The sequence below is a fragment of the Trichoderma breve genome, chromosome 1 (genome assembly GCF_028502605.1).
Source record: "Trichoderma breve strain T069 chromosome 1, whole genome shotgun sequence".
In the NCBI taxonomy this organism is placed as follows: Eukaryota; Fungi; Ascomycota; class Sordariomycetes; order Hypocreales; family Hypocreaceae; genus Trichoderma; species Trichoderma breve.
This window is the reverse complement of record NC_079232.1, coordinates 2,328,034-2,349,676: the sequence shown is the minus strand read 5'-3', so window position 1 is coordinate 2,349,676 and position 21,643 is coordinate 2,328,034. Positions and strand designations below refer to the sequence as shown.

At 49.3% G+C, this 21,643-nt stretch overlaps 9 protein-coding genes across 9 annotated transcripts; 5 read left to right on the top strand and 4 right to left on the bottom strand.

Annotated features, from left to right (window-relative positions):
* Positions 1-435: 435 nt before the first annotated feature.
* Positions 436-4,529, top strand: T069G_00746 (carbamoyl-phosphate synthase L chain, ATP binding domain-containing protein; the record flags this gene model as incomplete). The annotated part of the gene is made up of 5 exons (XM_056167956.1): positions 436-468; positions 803-891; positions 962-1,170; positions 1,298-4,356; positions 4,422-4,529. The coding sequence occupies 5 exons, from the start codon at positions 436-438 to the stop codon at positions 4,527-4,529; spliced, it is 3,498 nt and encodes a 1,165-aa protein (XP_056033272.1).
* Positions 4,530-5,351: 822 nt separating this feature from the next.
* T069G_00745 (uncharacterized protein) lies at positions 5,352-6,305 on the top strand (the record flags this gene model as incomplete). The annotated part of the gene is made up of 1 exon (XM_056167955.1): positions 5,352-6,305. The coding sequence occupies one exon, from the start codon at positions 5,352-5,354 to the stop codon at positions 6,303-6,305; it is 954 nt and encodes a 317-aa protein (XP_056033271.1).
* A 798-nt stretch (positions 6,306-7,103) lies between these two features.
* T069G_00744 (uncharacterized protein) lies at positions 7,104-7,949 on the bottom strand (the record flags this gene model as incomplete). The annotated part of the gene is made up of 1 exon (XM_056167954.1): positions 7,104-7,949. One exon carries the CDS (start codon positions 7,947-7,949, stop codon positions 7,104-7,106), a length of 846 nt encoding a protein of 281 aa, XP_056033270.1.
* Positions 7,950-8,606: 657 nt separating this feature from the next.
* T069G_00743 (uncharacterized protein) lies at positions 8,607-9,431 on the top strand (the record flags this gene model as incomplete). The annotated part of the gene is made up of 1 exon (XM_056167953.1): positions 8,607-9,431. The coding sequence occupies one exon, from the start codon at positions 8,607-8,609 to the stop codon at positions 9,429-9,431; it is 825 nt and encodes a 274-aa protein (XP_056033269.1).
* Positions 9,432-9,964: 533 nt separating this feature from the next.
* Positions 9,965-10,675, bottom strand: T069G_00742 (uncharacterized protein; the record flags this gene model as incomplete). Its single annotated transcript, XM_056167952.1, has 3 exons — positions 9,965-10,420; positions 10,493-10,576; positions 10,643-10,675. The coding sequence occupies 3 exons, from the start codon at positions 10,673-10,675 to the stop codon at positions 9,965-9,967; spliced, it is 573 nt and encodes a 190-aa protein (XP_056033268.1).
* Positions 10,676-12,289: 1,614 nt separating this feature from the next.
* On the top strand, positions 12,290-12,998 carry T069G_00741 (s1 RNA binding domain-containing protein; the record flags this gene model as incomplete). The annotated part of the gene is made up of 4 exons (XM_056167951.1): positions 12,290-12,538; positions 12,591-12,671; positions 12,752-12,921; positions 12,983-12,998. 4 exons carry the CDS (start codon positions 12,290-12,292, stop codon positions 12,996-12,998), a joined length of 516 nt encoding a protein of 171 aa, XP_056033267.1.
* Positions 12,999-14,064: 1,066 nt separating this feature from the next.
* T069G_00740 (hpcH/HpaI aldolase/citrate lyase family domain-containing protein) lies at positions 14,065-15,192 on the top strand (the record flags this gene model as incomplete). Its single annotated transcript, XM_056167950.1, has 5 exons — positions 14,065-14,266; positions 14,343-14,435; positions 14,494-14,519; positions 14,618-14,885; positions 14,957-15,192. The coding sequence occupies 5 exons, from the start codon at positions 14,065-14,067 to the stop codon at positions 15,190-15,192; spliced, it is 825 nt and encodes a 274-aa protein (XP_056033266.1).
* A 70-nt stretch (positions 15,193-15,262) lies between these two features.
* On the bottom strand, positions 15,263-15,649 carry T069G_00739 (glutaredoxin-like domain (DUF836) domain-containing protein; the record flags this gene model as incomplete). Its single annotated transcript, XM_056167949.1, has 2 exons — positions 15,263-15,388; positions 15,455-15,649. 2 exons carry the CDS (start codon positions 15,647-15,649, stop codon positions 15,263-15,265), a joined length of 321 nt encoding a protein of 106 aa, XP_056033265.1.
* A 607-nt stretch (positions 15,650-16,256) lies between these two features.
* T069G_00738 (WD domain, g-beta repeat domain-containing protein) lies at positions 16,257-21,112 on the bottom strand (the record flags this gene model as incomplete). Its single annotated transcript, XM_056167948.1, has 5 exons — positions 16,257-18,380; positions 18,456-19,312; positions 19,475-20,199; positions 20,341-20,462; positions 20,513-21,112. The coding sequence occupies 5 exons, from the start codon at positions 21,110-21,112 to the stop codon at positions 16,257-16,259; spliced, it is 4,428 nt and encodes a 1,475-aa protein (XP_056033264.1).
* Positions 21,113-21,643: the final 531 nt, after the last annotated feature.

Genomic DNA, 21,643 nt, shown 5'->3' with positions numbered 1-21,643 from the left:
AAAATTAATCTCGGATTGGATCTGGCTCCACCCGTTTCTTCCACTTGTCTGCTTAATATCTCTCACCAAGACTGGTTTAGGAGAAGAGAGACAGAGAAAAAAAGCTGGGGGCTCAACTGTTATCTAATCGGTGACTCTTCTCTTCTCGTTTTCCAAACTGCATTGTCGAATAGGGCACACGAGCCACAACGATATCGGCGCCCCAGAGCTCGCCCAAACAGGACAAGCCGCACTTGTTAAAGTAGCACATCCCGTGCGTCTTGTTTTTCTGCTCTTTTTTTCTTTTTTTTCTTTTCTTTTTCCCACCATCTGTCAGAAGTCAACAGTCCAATTGCACCTCGTGCAAATCCCGCATCAGCTCAATTCAATCTGCTATCCAGAGTGCCTTGTGCCTCGCTTTTACATCTTCGACTTTCCGTTTCTCAATCCGCCCTTATGAACGGGCACCCGTCGGAATTCACTTCTCAGGTATGCAGCTCTTCACTGCCCCCACGTGCCGTCTGCATGCAATCCCTCCCCGCATTTGCAGCTTCGGAACAACCCTCGTTTGCTTAAATCATAAAAATCCGATTCAATTGTTCAAAATGCTAATATTGTATCCTATAGGACTATCTTTCTGGTTGGTCCTACTGCAACTCCCCCTTCACAATGCCAACTAACAAGAAACTTTAAGACCACCTGTGGAGGGCTTTGTCAGCTTGAAATACCTGTCCCGATTTAGCCTCAACCCCACCACTGTAACTTTTTTTTTTGTTTGCGAAGCCTTTTCCCTTGTCGACTCACGAGTCAATTGGGAATCAAGAAAAAGGCATTGACAAACTGCAATGCCGGCGACAATGTTCTCTTCGGCCCTGTCCGCCGCCCGGGCCCCGGCTCCGGCTTTGCTCCGGAGTACCGCCCGGCTCCCCCGAGCTCTCCCGACTCGTCTCTTTACCACGGCCGCTTTGAAGTCCCAGGCCAGGAACTCGGTTGCACCGAAAGTCACCAAACGATTGGGCACGATTTCGGTCTTCCGGCCGTATTCCTCGGCTACCCAGACAGCCCCCAATCCCAAGGCGTACCTCGATAGCGGGGTTATCAAGCCCAAGTTGAATGTCGATGTCAAGAAGGTCCTTGTTATTGGTAGTGGAGGCCTTGCCATTGGACAGGCTGGTGAATTCGATTATTCAGGTAAGCGATCTCGGAGCGTTTCCTGTTTCCCATGCGTTGCTACACCTACATCGTGGTCGTGGTGGGGAAAAGAGCCGTTACAGAGCCCCGAAACAAGTTATACGCCGACTGACAAGACACGCTACAGGATCACAAGCTCTGAAGGCCCTCAAGGAGGCCGGTGTCGCTTCCGTCCTCATTAACCCCAACATTGCAACCATTCAAACCAACCACTCCCTTGCCGATGAAGTCTACTATCTGCCCGTTACCCCGGAATATGTCAGCTATGTCATCGAAAAGGAGAAGCCCGATGGTATTTTCCTGTCTTTCGGTGGTCAGACTGCCCTCAACTTGGGCGTCCAGATGCAGCGACAAGGTCTGTTTGAGAAGTATGGCGTCAAGGTTCTCGGCACTAGTGTGAGGACCCTCGAGGTCAGTGAGGACCGAGACCTCTTTGCCAAGGCTCTTGAAGAGATCAACATTCCCATTGCCAAGTCAATTGCTGTCAGCACCGTGGATGAGGCTCTCAGTGCCGCTGATAAGATCGGATACCCCATCATTGTTCGCGCTGCTTATGCCCTTGGTGGTCTGGGATCCGGTTTCGCCAACAACGAAGAGGAGCTTCGTAACATGGCTGCTCGATCACTCACTCTTTCCCCCCAGATTCTGGTTGAAAAATCACTCAAGGGATGGAAGGAAGTCGAGTATGAGGTTGTTCGAGACGCCAACAACAACTGTATCACCGTTTGCAACATGGAGAACTTCGACCCCCTGGGTATTCACACTGGTGACTCCATTGTCGTGGCTCCTAGTCAAACGCTGAGTGACGAGGAGTACCACATGCTCCGTACCGCCGCCATTAAGATCGTCCGTCATCTGGGTGTCGTCGGAGAGTGTAACGTCCAATACGCCCTGCAGCCCGACGGTCTCGACTACCGTGTCATTGAGGTCAACGCCCGTCTTTCGCGATCTTCCGCACTTGCTTCCAAGGCTACCGGATACCCTCTGGCTTATACTGCTGCCAAGATCGGTTTGGGACACAGTCTTCCTGAGCTCCCCAACGCTGTTACCAAAACCACCACTGCCAACTTTGAACCCTCTTTGGATTACATCGTCACCAAGATCCCTCGATGGGATCTTTCCAAGTTCCAGCACGTGAAGCGCGACATTGGAAGTGCTATGAAGTCTGTTGGTGAGGTTATGGCTATCGGTCGAACCTTTGAAGAGTCTTTCCAGAAGGCTATCCGCCAGGTTGATCCCAAGTTTGTCGGTTTCCAGGGTGACAAGTTCGAAGACCTCGACTTTGAGCTTCAAAACCCTACCGATCGCCGATGGCTCGCTGTTGGCCAGGCCATGCTCCATGAAAACTACTCTGTTGAAAAGGTTCACGACTTGACAAAGATTGACAAGTGGTTCCTGTACAAGCTCCAGAATATTGTTGACTGCACTCGTGAGCTTCAAACTGCTGGTAGCCTCGATGCCCTGCAGAAGGAACAGATCCTCAAGGCAAAGAAGATGGGTTTCTCCGATCGACAGATTGCAAACGCTGTCAACAGCACCGAAGACGAAGTTCGAGCTCGTCGTCTGAGCTTCGACATTCGACCATGGGTTAAGAAGATTGATACCCTGGCTGCAGAGTTCCCTGCTGACACTAACTACCTGTATACCACTTACAACGGATCTTCTCATGACGTCACTTTTGAAGATAAGGGTACTGTTATCCTTGGTAGTGGTGTCTACCGTATCGGCAGCTCGGTCGAGTTCGACTGGTGTGCTGTTGGAGCTACCCAGGCTCTTCGAGAGATGGGAGAGAAGACTGTAATGATCAACTATAACCCGGAGACTTACAGCACCGATTTCGACACTGCTGATAAGCTTTACTTTGAAGAGTTGAGCTACGAGCGTGTCATGGATATCTACGAGCTGGAGAACGCATCTGGTGTTGTGGTGTCTGTGGGCGGTCAGCTACCCCAGAACATCGCCCTTCGCCTGCAGGAGACTGGCGGCGCTAACGTGCTTGGCACTGATCCCAAGGACATTGACAAGGCCGAGGACCGTCAAAAATTCTCTGAGATTCTTGACAGCATCGGTGTTGACCAGCCTGCATGGAAGGAGCTCACCTCTGTTCAGGAGGCTGAAGACTTTGCCAACCAAGTGGGCTACCCTGTCCTGGTTCGTCCCAGTTATGTTCTCTCTGGAGCTGCTATGACTGTCATCCGCAGCCAGGAGGACCTCAAGGAGAAGCTGGAGGCTGCAGCCAACGTTTCCCCCGACCACCCCGTTGTTATCACCAAGTTCATCGAGGGCGCTCAGGAAATTGATGTCGATGGTGTTGCTTCTGAGGGTAACCTGGTTATCCACGCCGTCAGTGAGCACGTTGAGCAGGCTGGTGTCCACTCCGGTGACGCTACCCTTGTTCTACCTCCTGTCAACCTTGATGCCAGCATCATGGAGCGTCTGAAGGAGATTGCACAGAAGGTTGCCAAGGCCTGGAAGATTACTGGTCCCTTCAACATGCAGATCATCAAGGCTGAAAATCCCGAGGGTGGCGAGCCTCTGCTCAAGGTCATCGAGTGCAACCTCCGTGCTTCTCGATCATTCCCCTTCGTTAGCAAGGTCCTTGGAACCAACTTCATTGATGTTGCTACCAAGGCCCTCGTTGGCAAGAATGTCCCTGAGCCCACCGATCTCATGGCCATCGAGCGTGATTACCTTGCCACCAAGGTGCCCCAGTTCTCCTGGACTCGTCTCGCTGGTGCGGATCCCTTCTTGGGCGTCGAGATGGCTTCTACTGGTGAGATGGCCTGCTTCGGAAAGAACCTCGTTGAGGCTTACTGGACTTCTCTCCAATCCACCATGAACTTCCGTATGCCTGAGCCTGGCGAGGGTCTGCTTTTCGGTGGTGAAATCGATAAGTCTTGGTTGACCCAGGTCGTCGACTACCTTGCGCCTCTCGGCTACACTCTGTACGCCGCCAGCAACGATGTCAAGAACTTCATTGAGACCAGCTCAAAACACCAGGTCAAGGTTGAGGTGATTGAGTTCCCCACCGAGGACAAGCGTGCTCTCCGTGAGGTCTTCAAGAAGTACGACATCCGCGGTGTCTTCAACTTGGCCCTTGCCCGTGGCAAGACCACCTCCGATGTCGACTATGTCATGCGCCGAAACGCCGTCGACTTTGGCGTGCCTCTGTTCATGGAGCCCCAGGTAAGTGTTTCATCACACGACCCTCACATCTAATTAAAGTAACAACTGTACTAACCTTTCATTAGACCGCTATCCTTTTCGCCCAGTGCATGAGCGAGAAGCTTCCTCGCCCCGAGGGCATCCCCTCCGAAGTCCGCGCTTGGTCTGACTTCATTGGCGGCAAGCCCCTGTAAATTATATACCCTGTATACAAGTGTCTCATTTATTCTTTGTTCTAATGGCTTGCAATGAGCCCTTTGGGTTATAATTCGGTGCTACCTAGGCACCAATGGGCATGGGGAAGGGGAGGACCACGGAGAAGTGGAACATGGATGGATGGATGGAGCGGGAAGAGAGATAAAACAGGCGACTAGGCGTTTACGTTAAAAAAAGAATCTTATTGCATACATGAACCTTTATCTTTGTCTAAGTGATGATGCTTAAAAGGGGTGTAGAGGTATCTCAGTGGCTGAGAGGCCTCTCCAGGCTGCACTCTATTGTTAGACCCCTGCAGAGTTACTTGGGGTTTTGTGATGTTGCAATTGCGACCTATCAGATGGGAAGCGATCGAGTTGTTTGCTACCAACTTGCTCCTTAGCTGTAATGCAGACAGATCATCTGACGGAAGAGATTCTGCATCTTCTTTGTCTCCTCCTCTTTTCATTCGCCTACCTTGCCTCTGCCATCTTTCTTTGTTCACCAGCAGCCACCTTATTCGTCAGCCTCTGATCACAAGCTTCTCTTTGTTCATCAGCTTCTCTTTGTTCATCAGCTTCTCTTTGTTCATCAGCTTCTCTTTGTTCATCAGCTTCTCTTTGTTCATCAGCTTCCCTTTGTTCATTGGCAGCCGTTTGATTCGCCGACTACTGACAAAAACTATATAATCTGAACTCAAATCCACATCTGCCCCTTTCATCTCTCCATTCTCCCATTGTCATTCACATTACTCTTTGAACAATATTTCTTAATATTTCTCATCTTCCATCTTCAACAAAGAAGCGTGGAGTCATGCCAAAATGGAAGTTCGTGCCTCTGCAAAAAAGGATGAAAAGGCAGACTGCCGAAACCCCAGGGATGAGTCGTCGACAAGTGATGGATCCGAGCCACCAATTCTCCTCGAAGCAGATGGCGAGCTGGCCATCGTGGAATCACGAAAACGATCTCGCCAACCAAGACGATCTCATGGACGAAGACGTGCCAATAAACAAGCCGTAACAATTGATAATGGAGAGGAACTTCTGCAAAAGCTAGCTTTGTCTGGGAAACGGGCAGCATCCCCGTCATCACCGTCATCATCGACACGAAAGAAAGTAAAATTTGTACTAGATGATAGCGCCTGCAAGCAAAAAGTATGCATCAAGAGTTACAAGATCCCCAGCGAGTTTGAAGAACTTACGAGGGAGCTATTCCCATTGGATGGGAGGATATCCAATCTCCCAACCGTAAACGTTCTGGCAGAACTTAAGGAAAAGTACTGCGATGAACAACATTCTTGGTCCAACGAAATGCGAGAGGAATTCAGGCGCCTTGCGCCTAGTATGGACTTCTCGATGAATCTAAGCGCACTTGGCATTTCGAATCACAAGATCTCTTTGGACGCGCACAGCAGCGGCGCCACTTGGATCCATTTCTGGTTTCTGCGCGTGATTTATGGCCCCTGTGCCTGTTCAAAGCAAAGCTGGTTTCCTGATCTTGCTGAGAAATACCCTTGGATGCTTGAAACAGCTCCAGAAGATGTCATGACTCCGGAAGTTCAATCGTTACCTAATTTACCGACGTCGTATTGGCACCTTGTTAACCCTAGGTCTGAAACGCCTCAGATACCAAAATCAGAGAGTATCGATACTTCCAACCGTTATGTTAACAAAGAGACTGGAAAGACTGCTTCAAACGAAACCGCACCTGATGAGAGTATTCACTGTTGCAGTCCAGACCCTTCTTCTCCAATTATAGGGCGGTTTGACATTTAGAGATGACTAAATATCACTCTACTACAGGCACAGAGAACTGACAAGGTGCCTGTCAATCTTATACTGGCCTTTGTACAAGAAACTCGAATTGGGATGGGACAAAATTCGCAAATTCGAAATCGAGAGTAGAGGGATTTTATGGTCAGGCAGATCAGGGAGCACGTAACGGAAAGATTGAAGTGGGAGGCCTGGTTTCTCTTTGCTTTGATGGGACACGATTTGGTATTTTTCGTCTCGTATTTTTCCTTTGTTTGTTTCCTTTGCTTTTCTTTCTTTGTCTGCCTTCCCCTTTCCCCCTAATCCCCCGACCAGATGAGGATGGCTGATGGTAACCACAAGACTGTGAAACAAGATACTCCCTAGCTAATTAGTTGTAAAATGCTTTACGAATTTGAAAAACAAAACCCCTTGGTCTGAGTATAAACGCGAAGAGTTTGAATAATGTGAAACAGACATTGATTCGAATAGCACAACGGCTGTCATAACCTCATGCAACACCTACGGTATGTAAAGGAGGAGATAAGTTGGGGGGAAAAACAACACCATCAAACGTCATTTGAAGAAATGAACAATTTATTCTTAACGTGTCTCAATAACTGTGGCTCCTCTTCTCGCTTTCAGACTGATGCATTCATTCCCTATTCCTTATCGAACCTAATCAGCAAATTGTTTCGTCTTTGTTGTGAACTGAGCCCAAAATCTCCGTCCATAGAAGCCAGCAAATCGTAACTCTTTTGTCTTCTCTCCCATAGATCCATCGGTTTTCTACCATGCGCCTTGATTCTCCTCAGGCACGGTTTACTCCATCCCCATCATACGCCTCCACATCTCACCGACCTTCCACGTGTGTTCTGCTCGGAAACCATTGAAACTCTCCTCCAGAGCATAAATTCTCTCTTCCAGCTTTCGTTTTCCCGCTTTCTGCTCCAAATTCTCCTTCTTCAACTGCTCGTTCTCTTTCGCAAGGCGTTCGAGTTTCAGTCGCAAAAGTCTAAGCTCACTCTCGTGACGGTTGTTGGATAATTCCAGTTCCGTCATAATCCTCTCTTGATTGGTTTCCATTGCGCGTGAAAACTCCCGCTCATTTCTCCCTTGTTTCAAATCAAGTATGTCAACCTGTCTTTCGATCTTGATTTGTATTTCATTCAGCTTCATCTTTAGCTCATATATGAGCCGTCCCGTTTCCGCATCCCCGTCCCTCTGAACTTTCACAAGGTATTGATGGGCCGTATGCAAGGCATTGTAGCTCATTTTCAGTTCCTCAAGCTCAAGATGAGTTCGATCATCGAGTTTCACCTTAGAGACCGTTTCAGTCGTTTCTGAGATTTCCATTTCGTTAAGCTTCTTGCGTTTGCTTGAGCTCGGCTCTGCTGCCTGGTTGCTGGACTGCGGGAATTCAAGGCTCATTGCTGTTTTGTTGATTTCGTTCTCCGATGAAAATTCCCCACTACTTTCATTCTTACTCGGTGTAGTGACGGTTTCCTTGCCCTTTGACGTAGTGACGGCTTCCTTTTTCTTGGACGGGGCCGCTGTTCCCTTGTTCTTGGACTTTGCCACCATCTTCCTAACCCTAGCTATACCCAAAGCCCAAGACTCGTCTGGGTAGCATTCTTGTAGCTGCTCATGTCGATCCTGAGACGCCATTTTGCTTGGTTGGTTTTGGTGAAGAAACGCAAGATGTCGTAGCCTTGGTATAGGCGATCGGAGAATAACAAAGACGAAAACCACAATCGTGGCTTGCAGTACCAACTGCAAAGATGACTACAAGGAAGAAGAAAAGAAAAAGAAAAAGAAAAGAAAGAAGAGGAGAGGGGGGAGGAAAAGAGAGGAATTTATATAGTAGCGTGGGCGGTGAGTTGCCAGCTGTTTGCCAACTGGTCAACTATTACATCTATCACGAGAGCAGCGGTCAAGGCAGAAAGATAGAGAGAAGGGAAGAAAGATTTATAGATCATGACTTATGGCCTTGGGTCGGCAATCTCAGGTGCAAGATTCCGCTTATTCTACGAATATGGGCATGCCCCTTAGCTTGCTTCCTAGGCGATGGTGATTCACAGCGCCGACCCGCAAGACTTCTTCACTGCCTACTATTGAATAGAGAGACGACTTACCAAGTTTCTTCTTCGATGAACATAGAACCAACACACAAGAAATCTTCATTATTGAACACATTCGCTTTTTCATTCCGCCCAACTGTCTATATCATGCGAGAAGGAGACCATTTAGACTTGTCTTTCAGTCTACTCCACCTCCACACATGCCGTCGCAGATGATCTCAAATCAGAGATCTCGACAACAAGCATGTGCGAAAAAATCATCCAGTACGACTGTGGCCACATGTGCCGTCGCGCAATTCGCTGCGCTGAACAACAACTTAAGCATCGCCACTCGGTAACTTGCTTCTCCAGCCTCGCCTACGCCTACGCCTACGAGCAAAACCATCACGAGACCCCCCAGTTCGAGCGGCGCGCTACCCTCTGCCCAAAGTGCGAAGAAAAAGGCAAGGGTGGTGATGTATACTATAACAGTGTCCGACGAGTAAGCGCTCCTCCGATCGCGGCAAACCAGAATTCGATGCTGGTCCAGGAGAAGGAAAAGAGCACAGTGACCAAGGTGAGTGCCAGCCTTGGCCGATCCAACTCCAATCCTGAACGGCCTCCCTCCCATCGTCTAAGGCGAGTCCGGGATGCGGGCATTAGCTCACTGCGCAACGAGTACAATCGCCTTGAACCAAGTCTCGAACCACACCTTGAGAAACGACCTGAATCACACCTTGAGCAGCGTCTCGAATATCGTCTTGAACCACCTCAGAATAACGGCTTTGAAGCTCGGCGCGGTCGAGCACACCGCCCAAGGAACATCATCACGCGAGGTCTTGAGTTGGACTCGTTTGCGTCTGCATATGTCCCGTTCCGCGAAAGAACACCAACTAGCCCAGATAGCTTTAAAGGCCTGCTAGATTACGCCGAAAGCACACACAACGTGTCCAGTCTTTCTCTCGGTGGACTCCGCCGTTCGACTTCGGTACTAAAGATGCTCCAAAAGGGCCTCGAGAGGAAGACTTCGGACGAGTCATTCGTCTGCGCATCAGCAAGAGAAGTGGAAAAGGGCGAGAGATACGAATAGATTTTTGATGTTTTTTTTTCTGTGCTGTAACTGTGATAGCCTATGGCTGCTAAATGTTACAAAAGGTGGTTAATAAAACAAATGCCGTACTGTACTTTTTGCCCACCCACATCCTTGATACACCGCGCGTATTAAAGTGCAGTCCGCTTTGCACTTCTCCTTTGTATTTTTGAGGTACCATAGCCCGTGTACAGACGCTATAGATGTGAAAACTTTTTATGGTTGAAGCCCATCTGGAGGTGTAGATGATTGAGAGCGCTTGCTTGCAATATTAAGATTGTGTGTTTGGAAAACTCAATGAGATGGGCGGTTTGTAGATTGGACGCTGAAGAGATTGAAGATGGTTGTTTGTTTTTCGTCATATGGTGATGTCATCTGGTCCCAGTGAGACGCCCCTGGGAAGGTCGATTGTATGACGAATCGAGTTGTAATGGTTGAGGAGACATGTGGTTTACAGGTCCCGAGAGCCTTGGGTAAGGGATGGGGGAATGCTATTCGAGATCAGAACCTGTCATCTTTAAGTCGGTCTCGAATTAATTGGCCTTGCCGTTCTTGGACGCGGCTTGGAACTTGGCAATCTCCTTCGAGACAGACTTCTCAACTCGGGCCTGGAGTTCCCGTCGGTATCCAAGCTTGAAAAGCATTTCCAGCCAGACAAACATGGGGGCGAGGAAGATGGCCTGGACGAGATTGTCCAGCAAGGCAGGGGCGCGGCCCTCGAAGACACCATGGCCGATGAACTGTGCGATCCAGGAAACGACATGAACACCAAGGGCGACCTGGAAGGTCATGGTGGGATCACGGAGGTGCCATGAGTTGACGAAAGCCGTGCTACCGAGACAAAAGGCAGCCAATACAAAGCCTGCTACTGGCTCTAATAACAAATAGAGCGATGCATAAAGGAAAGCGGCGATGGTACCGAGATTGAGATCCAAGTACGGGACGGTCAGCCAGCTAGGGGTGTGAATGAGCGTGCCTGTAAACGTGGCCTATTGCAGAGGATGAGAAAAAACCGGGTTAGGCGAAGGCATTGACATTAGCATTGGGTGAGTTGAACATACCAAGGCGAATCCTGATACTAGGAGCAGAGGCACGCAGATCATGTGAATGGCCACATTGACGGGGTTATGGTGATAGGCGCCATACTGAGGAAAAATTCATTCATTAGCGGGAGGACGAGGAAGCCGTGAGGAGAGATGAGGCGAGCTCACAAACGTCAAGTGCCTTTCCAGATCTAGAGACATTTTGTCGAGGTTTAGAGACGGGCTGCAGGACAGAGAGAGGGAGGAGAGGGAGAAGCTCAACAAAATGCGAGACGCTGGTAACCGCCAGTCCGAAGAATTGGCGCGACCGGCCGGCACGTGAGAGAAGATGCAATCGGACAATGAACGGATCGAGGAGGGAAGGGAAAACCAGCAGCAGCAAAAGAGGCGCGAGTCAGCAACGAGACGGCGCAGGCGGCGTGCTATCGAGGTTGCAGAGTCGAGTGGAATTGGCCCGGCATGAGGTTTTGGTTTTGATCCAAGGAGATGCAGATGCAAATTCGATGCAACAGGTCAGGAGACTTCGGAGGCGCTGAGAGCTCTGAGCGAGGTCCACTGAAAGCCGCTATGGTGTGTCCAAAGTTGGTGGGGATTTAGGAGCCTCGGGACAATGGACAGCGCGAGTGCTCAGCCTCTTGTCCCCTGGAAGTAAGCAAGCATTACAGCCCAGAACATTCAGCAAGACATGGTTGAAATGCTTGTCTATGCGAGTTTACAAGGGGGATATGTATTGATGCTGCACAAATGCATGCATGTATATTCCGAGGCAAACCTAATGTGCAAGGGCCTTGTTTCTCTTGAACAATGCCGTTGACTTGCGGATCTGTCTGCAACCTATTACACAAGCTTCAGCCAGGTACCCGAGCCGCCGCCTTGACTACTAGCGCGCAGAGGTACCTTTAGACCACAGGGTGCATCAAGCAGCACCACCAAATGAGCGTCTTCTCTTTTCGATGCTATGAGCTTTGATAGAGCAGTATCATGATATATGTTTTGCAATGCAACTGCCTTGACAAGTAATCGAGCATGACGGGTGATTACAATGCATTTCCGTTGGTCATCACAATTGATTGCTGTAGCGCTTGGTAGATGCTAAGATACACGGTGGCCTTTTGTTGCGCTTCTCTTTCCTCCTCACTTTCTAGAATACCTGACACCACCAAGAAAGTCACAAAAAAACATGTGATAGACCCCTATTATGCGGAGTAAATGGGCAAATGGGCTCTACCCCAATCCCGAGTGCAGCGCATCAACGCAAATGACCTCAGCCTGCGTGTCTCCCGTTCGTTCGTCGCCAAAGAACTGCTCTTAATAAGCTCGCGCCTGAGTCCCGTCTTGGGCTAGCGCACAGACCATGTGGTAGCGCCGGCTCCAAAGATTTCCCAACCAAACCATTGCATTTGATCCATCGCAGCCTCGCCGCGCTTTCGTCTTCATCCTCTTTGCTCCAGCTCCATCAATCCCCAGCCGAGGAGCAGCAACGCACACCCGAAAGCGCAGAGATCCAGCTGTGCGTGTTGCGTCTGCTTCAAGAGCTTTGTCTCTTCTCCTCGCTCCTCACTCCTCCCCCCCCTCTCCTCCTCGCCGGGCTCCTCCTCCCTTTCTTCGACGACCTCGATTGCTACGCCTTGCCGTCGCCGATTGACCATTAGATATCCGTATAGCGCGCGTGCGCTCTCGAGAGACGAGAATCGCCTTCGTATGGGATACTGAGAGGATTCTCTGGAAGGCTCACCCATCGCTCTCCGTTCAACACGACAATTGCCATCCCGCCGCCGTCCGAAGCCCTCGTCGTCACGTAACTAGTCGCCCACCATGTTCTTTCTCTACAATATGGAGCGCAGGGTCACCCTGCATCCTTCCTACTTCGGCCGCAACATGCACGATCTCGTCACTAGCAAGCTGCTAAAGGACGTCGAAGGCACATGCGCCGGCAGCTACTACATCATCTCCATCATGGACACGTTCGACATTTCCGAAGGTCGCATCTTGCCAGGCAACGGTCTTGCAGAGTTTACGGTTGGATACCGCGCCGTGGTGTGGCGGCCATTTAAAGGAGAGACGGTAAGGCGAAATCTGCGCCCGTTGTGGCAAGCAGTTGTCTGACCCTGATCAGGTTGATGCCGTTGTCTACTCCATCAATCCACAGGGTTTCTTCGCCCAGGCTGGCCCCCTCAGACTCTTTGTGTCTGCTCATGTGCGTTTAAACTTCCCCAGCAATTCCGAACGGCCAATGGTTGGAGAGGTGCTGATTCTGTTTCACGTTGTTTGCCGCAGCTGATACCGAGCGACATCAAATGGGACCCCAACGCGACACCCCCTCAGTTTACTAACAACGAAGACACCGTCATCGAGCCGGGCACGCATGTGCGCGTCAAGATTATCGGAACGCGAACAGAGGTCGGCGAGATGTGGGCCATTGGAAGCATCAAGGAGGATTACCTAGGGTATGGCTGATGGCTGTGGGACGGCACGCACATTTATTTGTCTGCTAACATTGTGCAACAGATGTCTCCAGGATTAATGGGTTATAAACATTCATTGATCCCTCGGGCCTCGGAACGATTGAGCACAGGAACGAACACCTCTACACTCCCATATGGTCTGAGCAGCAAAGGCCGAGGAGTTAGATGAGCTCAGCAGTTGGGCTTGAGTTCTGACAGGAATTCAGAGATAGGAGATTGGGTAACACCCCCTTTCTGAATTCCAAACGGGAAAAACTCTGATACGCGTGGTTGATGCTGCTTTTGAATTTCGATAGAGCAAACAAGATGGAGTCTCACCCCACACAAACTAGATCCCCAAGATTGGACTCGATTATAGCCAATGGGCTTTTTTTCTTTCATCTTCTTGGAGTATACAAACGGCAAAAACTCAAAAATCGGAAGAATCGGAATTGTTTTCTATGTAAATATTGGTCCAAGCTAGTAATAGATGAATGGATAGCACAGGCAGTGCTTGCTTTTTGCATGAATGCATCCATCTCCACATTGACATCCATAGGGCTCAACTTCCGAGGTATGTGGTAGTATTAGACTAACACAACAATGATAAGACAATAAGCAACTCTATCAATAAGCAACAATCAATAAGCAACAATCAATAAGCAATAAGCAATTAGCCTAATCGTACGGAACGGAGTAGCACGACTCGCTTCTTTGTTTGACCGAGACAGTCTCGCTATTCCCGTGTCTCTACTCCGTATTGTTCCCCCCCACGCCACCTTGGCACCTCCACCATTCTCCCCGCACTCTGCCTGTGATAGCCGACTTCATCCTGGCCCGTCAATAGACCCATGACCATCTTCGTAGTGTAAGTCCAACTCATCACAGATCTCCCAGAACATGCCATTGCCGGTTCCAGAGGGCCATCTCTGAGTGCTTCTGTCCAATCATCGATTACAAGACAGAAACGAGTTGCTCCGCCTGGCCTCTGACGTATTCCCTTCACACCCCTCCGATCCCGTTTAACACTGACCCAATTCTTCCTCGGGAACGCAAACGACAGGCATGAATTCATTCTTCTTAAGAACTGCGACACCCCGTTTACTGTTCCGGAACAAATCAGTTGTGCAATCTAAAATACCCAGAATGTCTTATATCGGAGCAGGAGTTGCGCCAGGAGGCGCGCAGGCGACGGTGAAGTCGGGCAACCCGCTCAAGGCGCTGTTTGACGCGAACAAGCCTGCTTTTGGCGGCTGGCAGATGATTCCAGGAGCGACCATCTCAAGGCTGTTGGCGCAGTCTGGCTTGGATTGGGTGTTGGTTGATTGCGAGCATGGAGGCATGGACGGTGAGTTGCGTGTGCAATTGATATGAGTTATGAGTTTGATGGAGTGAGTGAGCTGACAGTTGTTCTGAGTCGGTAGATCGTGCCATGCATGATGCAGTTCCTGCCATTGCGGCGTTGGGAGTGTCTCCTATTGTGAGGATCGCTGGCATGGAGCCTTGGATGGTGAAGCGTATGTTTCTACACGTCCCTTCTCATGTATATAGAGTGAAACTGACTCATTCATTCAGGTGCATTGGACACTGGAGCTCATGGAGTATGTGCCATATCTCATTTCTTATTATCAATAGATCCAACCTTGAACGGCTGGTCTAGATACTGATACAGGGCTGAATACTGATGAGAAACTCCCAGGTCCTTGTCCCGCTGCTGCGTACCGTCAAGGAGGCAGAAGACCTCGTCCAGGCCGCCAAGTTCCCTCCATGGGGAAAGCGAGGCTTTGGATCTCCTTATTCCGCCAAACAGTTTGGTCGCACTATCAGTTCTCTCGACTACCTCAACCAAGGCAACGAGTCCATCTTGACCATGGTTCAAATCGAGACCAAGGAGGCCCTCGAAGATGTAGATGCAATCGCTGCCGTTGAGGGAATCGATGTGCTGTTCGTGGGTCCATTCGACCTAGGTAAGAAAGCTCCGAGTAGCTATTTGTAAGCACCGCTCAAGATTCGGTTGTTAATTGACAAACGCCCTCAGGTAATAACATTGGCCACCGCATCACCACCGAGGGCATTCCCCCGGAACTCGACAAGGCCCTGGTCAAGATCCAGGCCGCGGCCGCCAAAGCCGGCAAGAAGAGCGGCATTTACACGCTCGACCCGGCGCACGCAAAGAAGTGCCATCAGATGGGCTATGACATGATCCACGTAGTTACAGACTATATGGCCATCGAGGACAGTGCTAAGCAGTCTCTCACCGCGGCTACAACTTAGATGCAGAACTGCGCGTGCCAAGCAAAGAAATGTTTCCCCCTTGTTCTTGGGTAGATTAGACATTATAAATCTAGATGCCTTCGACTTGATCCATCTTGGCCTCAACTTGCTCCGTCGTGAATCGGTGCATCAGCTTGATGGCCTTTCCATACTTGTTGACGTCTTCCTCGGGAGCGTCTGCTTTGCTAATATGTATCTGTTCACCTGAGATTAGGCTCCTCCCATTGCTTGCCGCCAGAAACAAGAAAGGTATCCTACTCACAACAGGGATATCGAAATCGTATAAGTTTTTCCAATGCTTGAATTCCGGCTTCGCCAAATTCACCTCCGTGTACTGAAATGGCCGCTTATCCCAAACGTCCGAAAGCACACCCTTAGCCTGCGTGCAGAGACCGCAGTCATCCCTGGAGAACAAAGTGATTCTGCAAGCCTGCAGCAGACGCCTAGTCACAAACATCTTCAGATATCGTACATGAAATCCTGTGATTCTTTTTCCCCATGTACTTTGAGATGTTTTGGGCGAATTCCACCAATGGCACGAATTTCCAAGTTCTTCCAGGTACGTAAGATGGGACGATTTTAACTGGCGATGAGATCAGATGACTAAGCCTGCATAAACCCCACGCAACCTGCATGAAACATACACACCGAAAAGACAAGGGTTTGTTCCGCACCGAAATCACAATATAAAAAGAACGAAAAGGACAGCAAAACTTCCAAAAAAAATACAAAAACATACAACAGCCGGTGTTCGCTGATGGTCACCCACTCAACTACTAATCTGCCGGTTAGTGGCTTGTCTATGGGGGAGCAGACGGGACCCCGAATTTTCCACTACCTATGGTCGTATGTGATTGATCTCAGGAGTAACTGGCTTATAACCTATGTGCGTTTCGAGCATATGTTGTCAAATCAGCATACTGCAACTTTCTTGTCGAAGATCACCAATACTTAAACAAAACCAGCCATGACGTGTCTTTCGCAGTAATAGGTATCTTTCCAGAGCGCGCGAGTCATATGGCTAGCGGTAGCCTTGGATCGACGGCAAAGGAAAAGATACCCGGTTATTCGGTTTGCCGTGGCATTCCTTCTGCAAATCCGACTTGGAAGAACATTTGGCTCCCAGCTTGATTTACCCAGGCCATCTTGTTACCATGTACTATTACAATATCCCTTGGATAAGGTCTGTAGTCGGCAGGAAGCCAAAGAATCTCTTTGCCATTCAACATTATCCACTCTTGCTCGAAGTACAGAAATGATTCGGCAGAATCCTCATCAAAACGCTCATCGAGAGAGGCTAATGTATACAGCAGCTGAACCGGTCGATAGTTGACCAGCAGGTGTGCGCCGTCAGGCGAGAAGCCCAAACAAAAAGCGTGGCCGTTGGTCAGCTTCTCTGGGTTACTCCAGCGCCCAGAACCCTCCTTGTGCCAGAGCCAGATGTCGTTGTACCTGGACCAGGACGACGCAGATGCTAGAGTCTTGCCGTTGGGCGAGAAGGCCAGAAGTGGGAAGTCCAGGGGTTCGGGGTCCGTGCAATGGTCCTCGAGACTCAACCCCTGCTGATGAATCCCCGTGGCTGCATCCCAGAGGTCGATGCAATCATCCAACGCAAATGCCAGCGTCTTGCCGTCCGGCGAAAATGCCACAGAGCGAATCACAATCCTCGTCTCCCGGTCTCTATCCAAGGTCCACAGGGTGCTGCCCGTAGTCGCGTCCCACAGCCAGCACGAGATAGTCTCGTCTCGTGACGCCGTGGCCAGCGTCTTGCTGTCCGGCGAGAAAGCTACGGCAGCTGCCGTTGATTCATATTGATCAAACGGCCGAGCTTCCTTCTGCATCAGCCGGCATGTCCAAGTGGCCGTGTCCCAGAGCTCGATGCCATCGTCCAACGCCAGGGCTAGCGTCTTGCCGTCCGGCGAAAAGACTATAATAGGTTTATATGGGTGTCCCTCGTGCTTTTGAGAGATTGTTGGCTCACAGCCCCACGTAGCTGTATCCCAAACTTGGAAACCCTTGCGCGAAGCCGACACCATTGTCTCGCCGTCGGGCGAAAATGTCATGCAAATCGACTCCCCGGAATGCCACAGGTTATGCTCTTCAACCGTACTATGGCGGTTCCCTGAACTTATATCCCAGAGCTTAATAGTCCTGTCACATGAGGCAGAGGCTAGTGTCATACCATCAGGCGAAAAAGCGAGACTCGTAATTTCGTCGCGGTGTCCCACGAGTGTGTCCCAGATGCTCTCTGTAGCCATATCCCAGAGTAGGATATTAAGTAGAGGTCCCATGAAAGCTAGCATCTTACCATTAGGCGAGAAAACTAAGGAAGAGCTATAGGCAGCATTGATATCGAGCGTTTTCATAGTTCTCCATGAACTTGTATCCCAGAGCTGAATGGGGCTAACCACCCTTAATACGGCTAGAATATTACCACCAGGTGAAAAGGCTACACAGCGGACCGCATGTTCTTCATCGACTTTTTGTTGGTACTTCCCAAGAGCTACATCCCCGAGCCGAAGGATTCCAGGGCCTGATACTGAGGCTAAGATCCTGCCGTCAGGTGAGAAGGCTACAGATTTGTATCTAGTTCCATCATCATGTTCCTCGATTTTTTGCCGACAGCTCCCTAAAGCAATATCCCAGAGTCGAATAGTATTGTCAATTGACGATGAGGCCAATATCGTGTTGTCAGGTGAGAAGGCTATAGACCTTACCTTTCCAATGTGTCCGACTAGTGTCCGTTGATGGCTTCCTGTGGATGCATCCCAAAGGCGAATAGTATTGTCATCTGATGACGAGGCCAATATCTTGCCGTCAGATGAGAAGGCTATAGACCTTACCTTTCCAGTGTGTCCCTCTAGTGTCCGTTGAGGGCTTCCCGTGGATGCATCCCAGAATTGAACAATATGACCCAACGCGGAGGCAAGTATCCTGCTATTGGGCGAGAAGGCCACAACGTTGACTTCGTCACCTGCGTCGAGGGTCTGTCGGTGTGAATCCCATTGGATTTTAACCCCTGCTAGCATTTTGATAAACGGTAACCTATGCTTCCATTGCGCGGCCTTGACCTCGCTTGTCCTTGGACTGAATACCAGTGCAGAGCCATATGCTTGTAGCGGAGCTCGTTCTATAATTGATCCATGGCTTTGGATGAATCTCTCGGCATCTTCCAGGAACCGAGTGAGCTGGGAATATAGGTTCGATTTCTGGAAGTGATCAGTAGCTGCGCGTCATAAAAGTACATGTAGTTTTGCGCCTACCTGGGCAATAGACAGAAGCTTTTTTATTGCATCTGCACCCTCCAGAAGGTTTCCCACGATAGATAGGGCTTCTAGCCAGTGAAGGAATTTCTCCCTCATAAACTTTAATACTTCTCCATCATCCGCAAGAACTCTCTCGTGATCAAAGCTCTCCCGAATTGCTGCGGTAAGGTGATCGGCCCAGAAGACGCAGGAGTATTGTAGCGGACCCAGAGGATCCGGCTGCGGAGGTCTCATATCATCCGGTTTGAAGCCGTAATCGAGGTTGTACATGTTTTGTCTGAGCCCCGAGGACATTGCTCTGATCGAATACATTGCGATGTCCTCATGCCCTTGCGACATCTCAGCCGGCTGATCCTTGGATTTCCAGAGCTTGGATTTGTAATTTTCCTGCAGATAATCTTTGGCTGACTGGTGGATCAAGTACACCATTTCGTTCTGGACTGTTAGAAATGAACCGCACTTTCGAACAATAGTCGCTGGGGTTTTGTTTGGCAACTGGGCGAGCACTCCGACTTCGGAAAGGGTTAAAGGACGAAATGCAAGAAGAGTAGCCACCAGCACATTTCTGCAGTATTCGCGGTCTTGTCTCAATCCCTTTTCAATCTTGCCCATCATATAGTCGTATAATTTCGACAAGCCGGAAGGGATTTCCTTGATGATGTCGAGAGCGTACATTCCATCCACCACAATATGGTTTCCGTCTTCTTTGTCAAGTTCCTTGAATACCAAAGCCACCCAAAGAAAGGTATTCTCAGCTCGCTGGCTAACTTCTTTCCTGGCTTGTTCCAATATTTCATCAGTGTATCCTGGTCTGCCTTTGAGTAGGGAAATTTTATGGTTAATAAACGCATTGACTGGTTTTTGCAACTTCTGGGAATCGAGCTCGACCAACGAGCCTTCTGTTTCTGGAACCCTGAGATCAACTGTTGGGCGGCTCGATACTAGCCACTTTACTTTATGGGAGATTGTAAGGGAAGTGAAAATAAGTCTCTTAAGATCGCCCAGGTCCTGCTCACACTCGTCAAGAGCATCAACCACGAGATACACCGGAGATAACTTGGGATCCTTCAACATATTCTCAAACGCATCATTTAGAGAAATAAATACACAGTCGCCTTCAAAAAGAGAAGCACCTGCATTATCGTACTTTGACTTCAAATGAGAGATTAGATGTGGCTGCTGTATAAGGAGCATCCAAATTAAACATCTCAAAGTGGCTGTACCGGTATTTAAGGCCTTGACTGTGCCTTGACAGAAAAAGTGAGAAACTTTAGGTGCAAATGCCGCCGAGTGGCTTAGGAGCTCGCGAATAATACTCATTAGAAGCATCGTTTTCCCAGTGCCGGCATGGCCTTTAATCCACAATAATCGGCATGATGGTAGCATAGATCCGGTGTTGTTCCAATTCGTGAATGCCTGGTATTCCTCCATTTGGAATATCCAGTTGTTTGCCTCACTGAGTAACGTATCTTTGTTTTTCTCAATCTTCTTCATGTCATCTTGCGGATCTACCACGAAGAGATCCCTAAGGCACTGTTTGTTCCTCTCATCCAAGTTGCTCTTCTGATAAATGACGATGTCTTGAAGTGTCTGACGAAGATCCCCAAGTAGCTCGACCATTCCCTTGGCACGTCCAAGGAGTTCCTCCAGCATAGTCTTCCCTTGGACCTTGATGTACTGGTCTAAATCATGGCGAAGGACATCTTCCGCGTCCCTTATAGCCTTGTAATCGTTTTCCCAACTATCCAAATTCGCAAGCTCTCGGAGGAACTGAAGGCCGTGATGCCGGTAGTAAGAGCATATACTCTTCATTTGATACTGGAGGAGAGCCTTGTAAAGAGAAATAATCTCCCTTTCCAGCTGAGACAGGATCAACCCAGACTCATCGACGTCATCTTTCTCCATTAGGCACTCTGTCAGGGAGCAATACCACTCCATTCTAGAGATAACATGCGCCATGCCGTCCAGGTTGGATTTTCTTGCATTAGCAGGATTTGTGAGGATCTGGCAGAGATTAATCGCTAAATTTCAAGAATGGTGAGGATATTAGTTACCTGTAATCCGATGCAAACACCAGCCCATGGAAGCGCGGCCTGTGGGATATTCTGGACAGCGGCATCCACGAGTCCCTTTACCGAAACAATGAATTCCGCAACAGCACTCACCCCGTTCAAAACATTTGACGTCGTGGAGATCCTCGCTTGGCCCTCTTCCACCAGCTTCCTCATAAAATCTTGTCGTTTAGTTCGATCGTTGAGATCTGTCAAAACTTCGGCTTCGGGAAGCGTAGTGTTGAGGACTGTCGCCAAGATCGTTACATACGATCTGACAAGATTTATAGTATCCTTATCCTCCACGAGGCTTTCGTAAGTAGCGTTCCATAAGTCTTGGGATTTTGAAGGGCTTGTGCATTGCTGCTCTGTTGGTTCGGCTCTTGTTGTGCTGCTCGTAAGCGGTTTCGAGCCATGCGCGTCTCCTTGGCCTAAAGATTGCCCCTCTGTTGTCATTGCCTGTATTGAAGTTTCAAGTTCCGCTGCTCTGGCGTCCGGGATCTCCTGACCTACGCGCGATCCAGAAGGTGGAGGCAGCGGCGATACATCACGCCTGAAAAGACTCTTAAACCTCGAGGCTTTTGACTGGTGTTTTTCGCCCATGGCCTCGACAACACAAGGGGGTATCGCAAAGTATGGTATTGCACCACGACAATGACGCGACGTATACGCAGCGATGCAGAAGCTGTATCCTAGTCCTCAAGTACTAGGAAAATAATGTGTGGATTAGCGAGTATGCCTATCGGAACACATGAGAAGGCAATAGAGGATATGAAAAGATGCAAAGATCAGGCTGAGCGATTGTGGGTTGAGCGAACGTGGGCGCAAGTCGTTATTGTGCTCCTATGTTCTTTTTCCGCTGCGATATCCGACATACTTTAGGCACGGAAAAGCATTAGGTAGTATTATGTCGAATGATAAACATTGATGGGCTATTCCTAAGGAAAATCAGCGTGATGAAAGGTGCCCCTCAGTTAGGCCGCCAGTTCGGGCATCAATACGACTTTCTTACATGTACATTGGCTAAAATCAACGAACATTCAATTATTATCCAATCCATCGGAACTCCCCGTCTCCTGGGCCTCAAATAGCACCTCTTTTCTTCTACATTATTTCGACCTACTATTAACTACC